Source organism: Leopardus geoffroyi, chromosome A2 (genome assembly GCF_018350155.1).
Source record: "Leopardus geoffroyi isolate Oge1 chromosome A2, O.geoffroyi_Oge1_pat1.0, whole genome shotgun sequence".
Lineage (NCBI taxonomy): Eukaryota > Metazoa > Chordata > Mammalia > Carnivora > Felidae > Leopardus > Leopardus geoffroyi.
The window spans coordinates 32,984,853-32,997,549 of NC_059331.1; the positions used below are offsets into that span (position 1 = coordinate 32,984,853).

The 12,697-nt window shown below is 42.9% G+C and overlaps 1 protein-coding gene across 20 annotated transcripts in view; it reads right to left on the bottom strand.

Moving 5' to 3' along the window:
- Window positions 1-12,697, bottom strand: part of MAGI1 (membrane associated guanylate kinase, WW and PDZ domain containing 1) — a 656,496-nt gene that overhangs the window by 138,804 nt on the left and 504,995 nt on the right. For all 20 annotated transcript variants that reach the window (XM_045493448.1, XM_045493457.1, XM_045493443.1 and 17 more), the window contains exon 3: window positions 10,177-10,296. In XM_045493448.1, coding sequence (XP_045349404.1) covers window positions 10,177-10,296 — 120 coding nt within the window. The remainder of the gene's footprint in view (window positions 1-10,176; window positions 10,297-12,697) is intronic.

A 12,697-nucleotide genomic window follows, 5' to 3' on the forward strand; every position in this document is an offset into this window, starting at 1 on the left:
AAATAAAAATTAAAAAAAAAAAAAACAGCCTTAATAACTCGGATGGGTGTTAGTGATCCCTGGATGAATGTGGTTTCAGTACCTGGACTTCTGGTGGGTGGGGTGATGCCGTAATTCATGTGCGTTTACCACAGAAGGACAGGCAAGGCAGGTGGGGCACTTGCCACTGGCTAGTCACCACCAGCTCCACTGCCTCCACCCACCCTCTTCATTCTCCAAATCTAGCTGCCTAGTCCCTGGGCACTTCCCCTACAACTTTCCCCTTCTGGCAAACTCCCTGCCTTATCAAGTTGCCATGGCAGTCATCATCAGGCCCGACCTGGCCATGCTAGAAGCACCAACTTACAGAGAGTATGCACAAGAGACTCGCTGAGGGATACATGGATCACTTAACGGTATTAAATAAAAATCATCTCAAGAATTATAAATGATTAAAAAATTAATTTGGGTTATTACTTGGCAGACTTCACAGTTTCCAGGAGACAGGAGCCTGACTCTCCTGCAGTCTCCACGTTAGCCAACACCAACATGTGCTTCCTGAGGTGGCCAGGCTCCCTCCCGAGTGGGAACACATGTGTCTCTGCTGCTATTTTCGGAACTGCCTTTACAATAAACTTAACAGAGACGGTGACTGGGGAGGGAGGAGAGGGCAAGGGAAGACAGGAGAGGAAGCCACTGCTGGCCTTAATTAACAGACACACTCTTTGGCCATGACCACGTCAAAGAAAAATATTTTCTGACATGCATTTAAAAATTCATGGGAACTGAAAATCAATTTTTAGAGCTGGATAAAATATTTAAAGAGGACCGTAACCCTGAGTTTTAAGCCAGAATGAATCAAGTCTATACCGCCTCTCGCTTTGTACGAATTTAGTATTCATTCATTCATTTCCTGACCGGGAACCTGTTGCTTTGTTTGTTTGTTTTTGGCCAGGCACTGTGGTAGACACTAGAAATAAGATGTAAAAACGGAACTAAAACATGATCTTCACAAATGTTGTGTATGGTGTACATCAGTTTCCTTAAACACCGTGCAAAAAACGAAGCTCTATTGCGTGGAGATTCTTTCTGATTGAATGGATCAGGGTGGGGCCCGAGATTCTAAATTTCTAACAAGTACTCAGGGGACACCGAACCTCCCTTTGCATAGAGAGCAGAGGTAACCAGATCAGAGAATAGCATTCCTCTTCAGTAGATGAGGAATGCAGAGGCCAAGAGTAGCAGAAATGCTTGCCTTAGAGTCACTGGCTGGTCCAGGGTAAATAGCATTTAAGTTTTTGGCCCCCAGTTTAAAATTCCATATGGGGGTGGGGTGGGGGCAGGAAGACACTTGTCTGTCCTCTTCCTACAGGACACACTTTTGAACATAAGCAGAACGGGATAGTAGTGACTACCAATGGCTGGGAATCTATAGTACACATTTTCATGGGGCAATATCACACCCATGGGGATAAAACAGGCTTAATTCTTTGGGGTACAGCAAGGTAAAAAGCCTTATTCTTTTATGTATAAAGCATAGATGTACAAATAGCACATAAGGCCATAGACATTCAGCGTATCTGTTTTTGTCTGGCCTCAAGGTCATGCCATTACCACCCACTTGTCCTCAGAGGCTGTATCTCTGACCCCACCAACTAGATCAAAGCTACCCTTAAGTGTCCTCAGGGAACCATGCACCTGTCCTTCCCAATGGCCTTGGTTGTAATTATCAGATGTTTTAATTAATCGATACATGTTTTTTTTTTAATTTGTATTTATTTATGAGAGACAAAGAGCGAGCAAGGGAAGTGAAGAGAGAGAGGGGGACAGAGGATCTGAAGCAGGCTCTGCACTGTCAGCATGGAGCCCAATGCAGGGCTCGAACTCATGAACCCCGAGATCACGATCTGAGCTGAAATCAAGATTTGGACGCCTAAGTGACTGTGGCACCAAGGTGTCCCCGCTATAATCTTTTTTTATTATTATTTAAAACTATTTTTAATGTTTATTTGTTTTTGAGAGTGAGAGAGACAGAGCGTGAGTGGGACAGGAGGAACGAGAGAGAGGGAGACAGAGAATCTGAAGCAGGCTCCAGGCTCCAAGCTGTCAGCACAGAGCCCGATGCGGGGCTTGAACTCATGAGCAGCGAGATCATGACCTGAGCTGAAGTCGGATGCCCCACTGACTGAGCCCCCCACCCCATGTGCCCCTCACTCTGTGTCCTCACCTCTACACCAAAAGTGCCATGAGAGCAGGAACCACATCTACTTTCATGCACCAATGCATCACCAGGCCGAATGCAGTACCAGGCACATACGGTCATCAGGAATTCTTTGAGAGTGAGTAAATCAACAAGTAGAGACAGCACACTCGAATTCCAGCCCGGGACGGGCCTCCATACCTCTGTTGTGGATCTGGTTTTTAATAGCATGACTCACGGCAGTTTCTTCCTGGTCCATCAGATACACCTCAGTGACCTCAGATCCCCACCGCTGCACCTTCCATTTGCTTGCTCAGCACGGGATGGTATCATTCATAAAACGCCCATCACTTTCTTTTTACTCTTCCCTTTCCTACCCGCTCCACCCTACAAAACTAGGATTTGCACGCACCGAACGATAAGCCAATGTCTTATAATTAGATGTTTGTTCTTGCCACTGTCATTTGGCTTTGACTGTAAGACCAGAGAGGGTAATCTAATAGCTTTGTGACCCTGAGCAACGTAAGGGACCTCTCTCTTTCCAGCCTCAGTTCTCATGGTAGAAAGATAACAACAGTTCTAACAGGTTTTTTTGTGAAGATCAAATTAGGTAACGTGTACCAAGTACTCACCATTGTGCCTGGAACAATGTTAGCATGTAATGAACCCTAGCAGTCTTAAATTGCACCCAATGTTGTGAGTTGATAGAAGCCCTAAAGTGTAGAAGAGGGTAGACTCTTACCAAAACGTATGTTTAAAGAACACTAACCAAAATTTACCTTTATTGTGCACCTATCTTATCACCACCCATACATTTACTTACTCTCATCTTTATTAATAATCCTGTGGGAAAAAATGCCATCAATATTCCCATTTTCAGTTGAAGATGAGATTCACACAGTGTGTAAATGATGAGTGGCATTTACACACACATTTGTCTGTCCTCAGCGTCTATGCTCCCAACTCTGGGAATCTCTGGGGATCTCTAAGCAGGGAATTCAGCAAAACCACCCTGGCACGAGCCTCTTCATCTCCACATGCAGAGGAACAGCCAATTGCAGCACAGATTCCCTTTGGTTACTTTCATTATCAACAGAGAACATTCCACGCTGGAGTCTGCCAACAGAGCTTATCCTAACAGACGGCTTCCAAGGCCTGCCAAAGAACAGGACTCCAGACGGTCTCGTTCTCCTCAATGACAAACAAGAACTCTCTTCACCCCTGCTTTATCTCTGTGTCCCCAAAAAGTATACCCTTGGCAGCTGCTTTTTTGTAGACCTTCTAGGAAGCAAAACAATCACATGACTGAATGCTGACATCCCTCTTCCTAATTAACATGCAGAAATATGCAACCCATAACTCCAATTTGAAATGTCACTCTGGCACTGCACCTCCATGCTGAGGGAGAACCTCTGCAAGGCTCAAAGTGTATAATCAGCCTCTTCTACCCAGAGGCATTTGTAAAACAGGCATGTTTGGAACCACCCCACTGAATAGTTCATCCCTTGTAAACTCTCTCCTAGAGAAGTCCCAAGGGCTCGCTGAGGCAGCAACCTGTCTTGCTGAGTGAAAATGTCAACAAGAAAAAATAACAAGCAAGAAAAGCCAGGCAAAGGGAGATGGTGCAGCTGATTTATTTCCAGCACCATATCAAATACATTACTTCGGTGCTACAATTAGGAAGATGAGCCAAAGAGGAGAGACACATTTATTCCTGTGTTCTTTGTCTTGATGTCGCATCTATCTCATGACAGAATAAGGAGTTGGCTCAAATTGCAAAGCAGAGATCAATTCACGAGCTCCACTAAGAACTTCTGTGCTTTGTGAGGGACAATGGTTAGGTTCCTTATAGAGGCAGGAGGGGCCTCCACTCTGTTGGTGTAAATGCTATTCTCAGCATTAGAGCTGGTGGGACATGGAAAGTTTCATCATGCGGCCCCTAGCCCCATCACCAAACCTGGCCTTTTCCAAAGCTTCTTATCTCGGCAGACGTACCAGCATCTATCCAGTCATACAAGGCAGCAACTAGGAGTCATGCCAGGAGGACTATTGTCACCTGCACCTTCTGCCTCCTTCTTATGATAACTGATGCACTACCAAGGCCAGCTTTTTAATCACATAAAACTCTCAAGATTCAGTCAAGTCATCATTACCACCACTACCGACACCAACATAGTCCAAACCTAACTCCAACTAGGGTTGCCAGATGCAATGCGAGACTGGATGTTCTATATTTTTTTTTGGTTAAATCTAGCAACCTAACTCCAGCTCAACCCTTAGAACTTACTTCAATGATTACTTCTACAGGCGAAACTTTTCCCAACTCCATAGAGATCAAGTCTCCCCAACCTATAGCCTTCTTTATTGACCCTAGAACACTCACAACCGTAGATTTCTTCCCTTGATTATATAAATAATGTGCCTTGTGCACTCTGAGACCTATGAGGACAATGATCATATCCGCTTTTGTTCAGCATTTTATTTTTAACGAGTAAACAACTGAATAAACAAATTAGCAATACAGTCTACAAAAGAGGAATCTATTTCCAGGGAGCAGACATAGGAAATACTGGCATCCCAGTCCTGCCTGTGACATGACCTGGGGGATAGGCTTTGTCCAGGCTTTGTCCCAACGCCCTTTAGTGTCTTAGACGGGTCTCTCTCTAGATCTCAGTTCTATCTTCTGAAAAAATGACTCTACTGCATTTCCAGCTTTAAAATCCTACAACCCTGCAACTCCAAGTCCCAAAGAAATACTGGCCATCAAGGACTGTGCTGACAGTTATCAGGCTCTGAGGTTTTAGTGCTTCACTCTACTTGTCTGCCATTTCACACGTCACTGAATATATCCACAAAAGAAGATCACCACTGCTCTGTAGTAACATCCTCTTTGGGAGGATTCAAAATTATCCTTTTTTTAAGGGAGCTTAACTTTGAAACATGTGCTTAGCTCTCTGAAGTCAGCTGAATGAGGGGCGCCTGGGTGGCTCAGTAGGTGAGCATCCGACTTGGGCTCAAGTCATGATCTCATAGTTTGTGAATTCAAGCCCCACGTCGAGCTCTGGGCTGAGAGCTCAGAACCTGGAGCCTGCTTCGGATTCTGTATCTCCCTCTCTCTCTGCCCCTCCCCTGCTCAATCTTGGTCTCTCAAAAGTGAATACATGTTAAAAAATAGATATAACAAGAACAAAAAATAAACAAAATGAAATCAGCTGAATAAGAAGGGAAGGGTCTTCTGGAATAGGTCCTCGTCCTTCCCTGAAGAAGCTTTTGTTCTAGAACTGTGCTGTATAACATGGCAGACACCAGATACACGTGACTACTTACTTGAAACTAAACTCAATTTAAAATTCAGTTTTTCAGTCACAATAACCACATGCAGTTAGTGGCTGCCATGTTGGACAGCTGAGAATACTGAACATTTCCATCACTGAAGGAATATTTGTTGGATTGCATTGGTTCTAAAGGAAGCAGGAGATGGTTCCTTGCCCCTCCTTCTCCAGGACCAACTTTCTGACATTCTCTCGGTTTGTCCTGCTTGCTCTCTCTGGATTCAGGCCTTGAAGCCGGGGCTAATTCCCAAACTGAAACAATGTCCCCGAGTCTCTCACTTGAACCGATGAGGTCCCCTGGCCAACTGCCACTTCCTCAAGGGGGTCTACTCTGATATGAAATTAGATGCAGTACCCTGCTGTATGTTTCTGGAGAACCCTAGAGTTCCCTTCTCAGAACATGCACCACTTCTCTCGAAATTGTTTAATTTGCCTCTTAAGACTAAGGGGCAGAGTATGGACCCTGGAGCCAGGCCGCCTGGGTTTGGATCCCAGCTCTATTCCTGGCTGACCATGTGATAACTGGCCTTTCTGGGTCTCATACTCCTCTTCTGTAAAATGGGGAATCGATGGTACCTACCTCTTATGATTGGTGGGTAATGAAGTGAGTTGGTGCATAAAACCCACTTACGAGTACTCAGCACACAGTACCTGCTGGACAAGTACTGGCAAAAATAAATCACTAAAAAGCATAAGCATCTTCAAAGGCACAGCTGCTGTGGTTTTCCATCCTGCATATCACACCTGATGCCATGGAACAACATCTGATGCAAAGCAAATGCTCAATAAATACTTGGTGAAGTGCACTGAGCATGCCTAGAAGGACTTGCTTCAAAATTGCGTGGCCAGAAACTTACGGTAGAGTTACGCTCAGAACGGTGTATTGAGATACTTGTTCAGGAGAGCTCATGGCAACCATGCTTCCAAACCATAATGGGGAGTGGGGGTAACATCCTAAATGTCCACCTGCAGGGGACTGGTCAGCATACACTGGGATACTGTGTAGCATTTTAAAAGAAGGAGGCAGAACTCTTTCGGGTAATGTAGAAAGATTCCCAAGAACTGTGGACTGGGAAGGGCAAGAAGAGAGAAATAAACAAGGGTACTACCTACGAGCTTTTTGTGTCTACCTTTTCTAAATCTCTACACTAGATTGTTTAACAGTGGATCTCCATGGGGAGGAAGAGAAGCAACTTGGACTGGAGTATGTTTATGTTCTTCACTATATGAAGTATTCCATCATGTACATGAATTACTTTTACTTAAAATGATCAAAGTGTGTTGCCCTGAAGAGTGTTTTATGGGGGCACCTGGCTGGGTCAGTTGTAGGAGCATGCAACTCTTTGTCTCAGGGTCCTGAGTCTGAGCCCCATGTTGGGTGTAGCGTTCACTTAAAAAAACAAATAAGCTTTCTTAAAAAAGGAGTATTTTGTGTTGTTATGCTAGACTTTTCTCTCTGGAACCAGGACATGCCAAGAGGAAAACAATCTGAGAAGACAAAAAGACGGTGAATACCTGGGAAGTAAATAAAGATGTTTTACTGGCAAATGCGCTGGTTTACTGACTAGCAGAAGGGGGAGGGAATCCACCAGGGTGGCAATTTCGGACCAGTCGTGTGTGTAAATATAAGAGCTAACGCTGATTGAGAGCTTACATGTGTCAGACACTGTGCTCAGCCCTTTCCAATTATTGTCTCATTTAATCCTACCTATGAGGAAGCACTATTATTATCCTCATTTTACCGAAGGGAAAATGGAGACACGGAGCATTAAGCAACTTGCCGGAGGGCACACAGCTCCACAGCGGAGGGGCTGAGATTCAATCTCAGGCGGGGCTGCAGCCCAGCCTGAGTGCTTGTTAGTGACCAATAGACAGCTGCCATCGGGCTGGTCCAAGGGAGGTAAAGACAGAGGAAGTTCTCCAAAGATCTGGCCAGCTCTATGCCTTTGACAGTATTTGGCATTTAATAAAAATTCCACTTTGCTTCTAGCTTATAAGAGTCAACATAATACACTTCAGTTGGTTCCAAAAAAGTATGAGCTGTCTCATATGGTAGGAAAATTATACAGCTAAAAGGTCAAAGGCTGACATACACCGAACAGTCAAAAGGCTGAAAAATGGAATGGATTAATGCTGGGCATAAGAAATTTCAACTCCAAAACAACAGAGCAACCAACATTCACAGAAAGATGGTTTTATATGAGATGATCAGATGCTCTCTGAAAAATGCTTCCCTATTGCTACCCAGCATGAAGTTAGGTTAAGGTATGGATGAGTTATTTCTACGATTTTTTAGTTATAGCCAGGATATTCTTTTCTTAGCGTTTTCAGGAAAGAGAGTGTGAGATCTGAAAATCAAACTGAGCTGGGTTTGGTTCCGGGCTCCAGTATTCTAACATCAGCTCTGAACCTTGAAAATGTTCCTAACTGCTACTTGGTCTTAGCATTCCCATCTAAATATTCGGTGATAACAGCTACTCTGTCAAAGTGATAAAAATGAAATGAGAAAACCAACGGACTCCACCTGTATATCACTTGTAATATAAACAACTCCATAAAAAGAGGTTAGCTTCCTTGTTTCCCAGACAGGTGGTTGTCTATGCCACGTGCTTTTCTTTTTCAACCCAACACATACTCTTTGGGATTGCATGATTCCCACCCTTAACCTTTCCAAAAATGCAAATGGGTATTTTTTAGATGAGGGGATTCAAGCTCCCCAGACGGGCATAATAACTGATTTCAAATAAGGACAATTCACTTTCTGCTAATGAAAGGGGATTCACACTTGTTCTGGTCTGGGCCACTGGAATTTTCAACTACATTCACATTTGCAAGACAATCTTGAAGAGGCTCCTGGTACATCCACTTAGTACCGCCCCCCTCTTCCCTCACCTCACTCCTAGGCCTTAGTGAATCACCCTTTCTCAGATTCCCTTCCAGTCTCCTAACCACCAATCATATCCCAACACTTCCAGGAAACTAAGACAATTGATAACTACCAATACTCAAGGGAAATATTTCTGAATTCACAATCAGGAATTGATTAACATCTAAACACAGCCTAATGTATATTCACAATTTGGAAATGGGCAGTAGGTACAGAGATAATGCTCTGCCCTTCCCCCCTCCAAAGAATATCAAACCATAATCAGCATATATAAGATCTGTGACCCTTACTTAATTGTTACCCACTGCCTGGAACAGGGGTTATTATCACATCAAAGCTACAATATCCCTAATAAAATAACAGTCTTTGTTTGTACCCTTTGTTTTTAAGTCTACTCTTGAAAATGCCCCTGTGATCGCCCAATAAATCCAAATTTTAAAATGATTATTAAGACCTACCATAATAATTTGACCAAGTTAATAATCTGACCTAGTTAATTGTATCATATTATGGTCTTCAGTCTCAAATAGTTACACTCAAAAGAACAATCAAGCTACAATAATGTTTCCAGAAAACATACATTGAATTTTTTCCCCACATTTGGCTTTGACCTTGCTACACCATTTGTGGGATCTCATCCTATAGACATATTTGCACTTGTGTGAAATGATTTATATCCATGTTATTTAAGCAGGTAGTGTTTTGAAACATTAAAAGTATTTATCCATAGGGAACTAGTTAAATAAATCATGGCCATGCTGACACAATGAGATTATACAGCCATTTAAAATATAAAACTAATGCTTTCTTACTGCATTGCAAAAACGTATCGGACATCCTATTAAATAAAAGACCAAGGTACCAAACAGCATGTATTGCACACTACCTTTTGTGTAAAATAGGGGAGACATAAAAACACATGCACAAAACACATATGTTTATATACACACATGCACATGTATCCTTGTATTTACATAAAGAAGTTTCAGAAGGGTGATCAAAAACTAATGGCATTGCATGTAATATTGACAAAGAAGAATGTAAAATTAGGCAAATAAAGATAGGTTTAGAAGAGAGATTACTTATTTAATACTTTGAAATATTTTGTTTCATGAACCATATACATGTATTATCTATTCAAAAAATGCATTAAAAATCAATTAGTGGTAAAACATGACACTCCATTTTCAAGTTTAAAACAGTACCTATAAGGTCACATTTTGTGACTGACCATGACTCTTTGCCCTCTTCTTTTTTTAAAAAAAATGTTTTTAAAATATTTTTACTTATTTTTGAGAGACAGAGCGTGAGCAGGGGAAGGGCAGAGAGTGAGACACGGAATCCGAAGCAGGCTCCAGGCTCTGAGCTGTCAGCACAGGGCATGAAATGGGGCTTGAACCCACAAACTGTGAGATCATGACCTGAGCCAAAGTCAGATGCTTAACCGCCTGAGCCACCCAGGCGCCCTTCTAATACCATGCATGCTCATACTGAAAAACAAGGCGTGTGCGTGCACGCACACAGATACACACATTTAAATTAATAAATTAATAAACGAGAAAACTCTTGGAGAAGAAAAGTCCCCAGAACTATTTTTGAAGAGCTCCACAAAGCCTTACTCCATACACCTTATTTCATCAATCACATTAAGGTGAGCTGCAATCTCCTGTAGCTGATGAGACTCCTCTATTCACAAAGCACTTATGCCTGTGTGGCCCCGATCCTCCAAAGCGCCCAGGGCAGAGGCATCCTCACCACTGTTGCGTAGACATGCTCACCTTCATAGGTGCCGACTTCCAGAAGGGTCCCGCTCTGCTCGAGGTCCAAGAACTCCTTCACAGTCAGAAAGTTATAGTCCACGCCAGGCACTTCTCCTTCTCTCGGAGACCGGGTTGTGCCTGCATAAATGCAAGGGACACCATCAGTCAATGCAAACAGGAAGTTCCCCATTTAGGTGTAATTAACATAACCTGTTCCGTAGGCTGGAGGACCTGCGACGGTCCACCTATCTGCCCGGACCGGGACCTGGTCAAGGCACCTTCGTTCTAACAGCACAGCATCACCACTTCCACCCTCTAGTGCTGGCGACCTTCAGGTGGGAGAAAGAGCAAACCAAGCACAGCTGGGTAGCCTGGGGTGAGTTTTATCATTTCTTAAAATGCACTGAATGAAAAAGGCAGACTGGATTTTACACGGACAATATTCACAACCAGCAGCTTTTAGGACTCCAGTAAATACTAAAAAGTTATCCACCTTAAGCTCAGAGCCTAAGAGGTTTATGTGTTTATCACAGGCCTCACAATTCTTGTGTTCCGAGGTACATCCAGCAAGTTCCAATGTAATAAGCCCTTTGAAGAAAATGACACCCACTGCATCAACATATCACTAGAGAAACGCAATTACCCAAGATCGGTAGATGGAGATCTCCCAGGGTTTAAAATGCTGCTGCTCTCTGTGTAATTAATATGTTTGACGAAAAGAGGCCACCCCTAAGTTCTGACTGGAAAGAAGGGACACTGAATTTACTAGGAAATCCTCCTCTTGAATTAATATGGTCATTCGCTCAGTGACTAATGAACATAACAATTCTTCTAATGAGTCATACGGGGCCTCTGGAGTATTTAAGTCACCCAGCTCAGGTGCTAGGCTCCAGACCTATCATTTTAGCCTAATCTCAACAAAAAGTGTGGAAGGAATGAGGAAGGAATGTGGTTTACATACAAACCAAAGAAGAAAACCAACCAAGAAGCCATTACATAGTGTGTACTAGGAGCTAATGTTAAATATTAGGAAAGACCAAAAGAGAGCCAAACACATGATTTCTGCTCTTACATTCAAGTTAGGTGAAGCATCTACATAGCTTATTTTGCAAGGCACCATTAGCTGTGATGCTTTAAGGTCAATGTTTCCTATGTAACGAGCAGGGATTCTTCTTGATTCCTAGGAACTTAGTACGCAAGGATTTCCCCCTAATCCTGGAAACTTTAAAACAATTAAATAACCAACTGTTTGTACCTTCTGGCTCTAATGTTCTATGATCACTTGCCTAGGTGAATGATCATGTCCATTCACCTACGGTGGCTATCCAGAATGCTTTCAAGTCAAAAACGAAACAAAACAAAAAACAAAAAAACCCCCACACACCTCAACACTTGCTGCGTATTTAACTCGGGGTAAGTACATTTTAAATGAGCCTGATTTTTCCAATATCTGAAATCTGAATGTTTTAAAGAGTTGCACAGTGTCCACAGTATGGTTTTATTGCACACGTTTGCTTATCAGGTCCCACATACTAAAGCTTTCTGGTAAAGAAGCCTTCTTGTGTCCAGAAGTCTACTCGATTTTTTTTTTAATGTTTACTTATTTTTTGAAGGAGAGAGAGAGACAGAGTGTGGGGTGGCGGGGGGCGGCAGAGAGAGAGGGAGATACAGAATATGAAGCAGACTCCAGGCTCTGATCTGTCAGCACACAGCCCGACGTGGGACTCGAACTCTACACTTTGAGATCATGACCTGAGCCAAAGTCGGACGCTTAACCGACTGAGCCATCCAGGCGCCCCCAGAAGTCTACTCTTGTACCATCTCCTAACTTCCCATTTCTGGCTCACCTGGCAAATGATACAAGTCCCTTTAGGTAGACTACAAGCTTTAAATTGCAATCTCCAATATCAGGCACAGAGCAGGTACTCCAGAACCATAAAGAATACCATATACTGTTGATGAGTAGGTGTCTGCGGTGGGAATGACAAGTTCAAGGCTTGCCACTCCTCCCAACAACCTGTGGTCCTGGGCATGTTCCTTAGCTTCTGTTATTCGTTTCCTCATCTGTGAACTAGGGATAACAGTGGTACCTACGCTATAGCTTTGCAGTGTGCACTGAATGAAGTAAACCTTTCAGAAGGCTTAGCTCAATAATTGTCAGCACATATTATAGTTTATAGCATTGTCAGAATGAAATGAGTTGACAGAATGCTATAGTTCAAATATTTACAGAGGTCCCAATTAAAGCAAGCACCAGTTCAGGCACTGAGGAAACACTGGTGAATAAGACAAAGCCCCTGACCTAATGGAATTTACATTTTACTATGAAAGAAGAAAAAATGCATACGTGAATATAGCATATAATTACAGGTGGAAACAATTCGTCCATAGGAAACATAGATTAACATGTCTCAGAGCAATGTAAGGTAAAGGATTTTTTTTTTTTTTTTTTTGATAAAGGATTTACAAGTATCTTGGAAGAGGAGTGCCTGGGTGGTTCAGACGGTTAAGCGGCTGACTTTGGCTCAGGTCATGATCT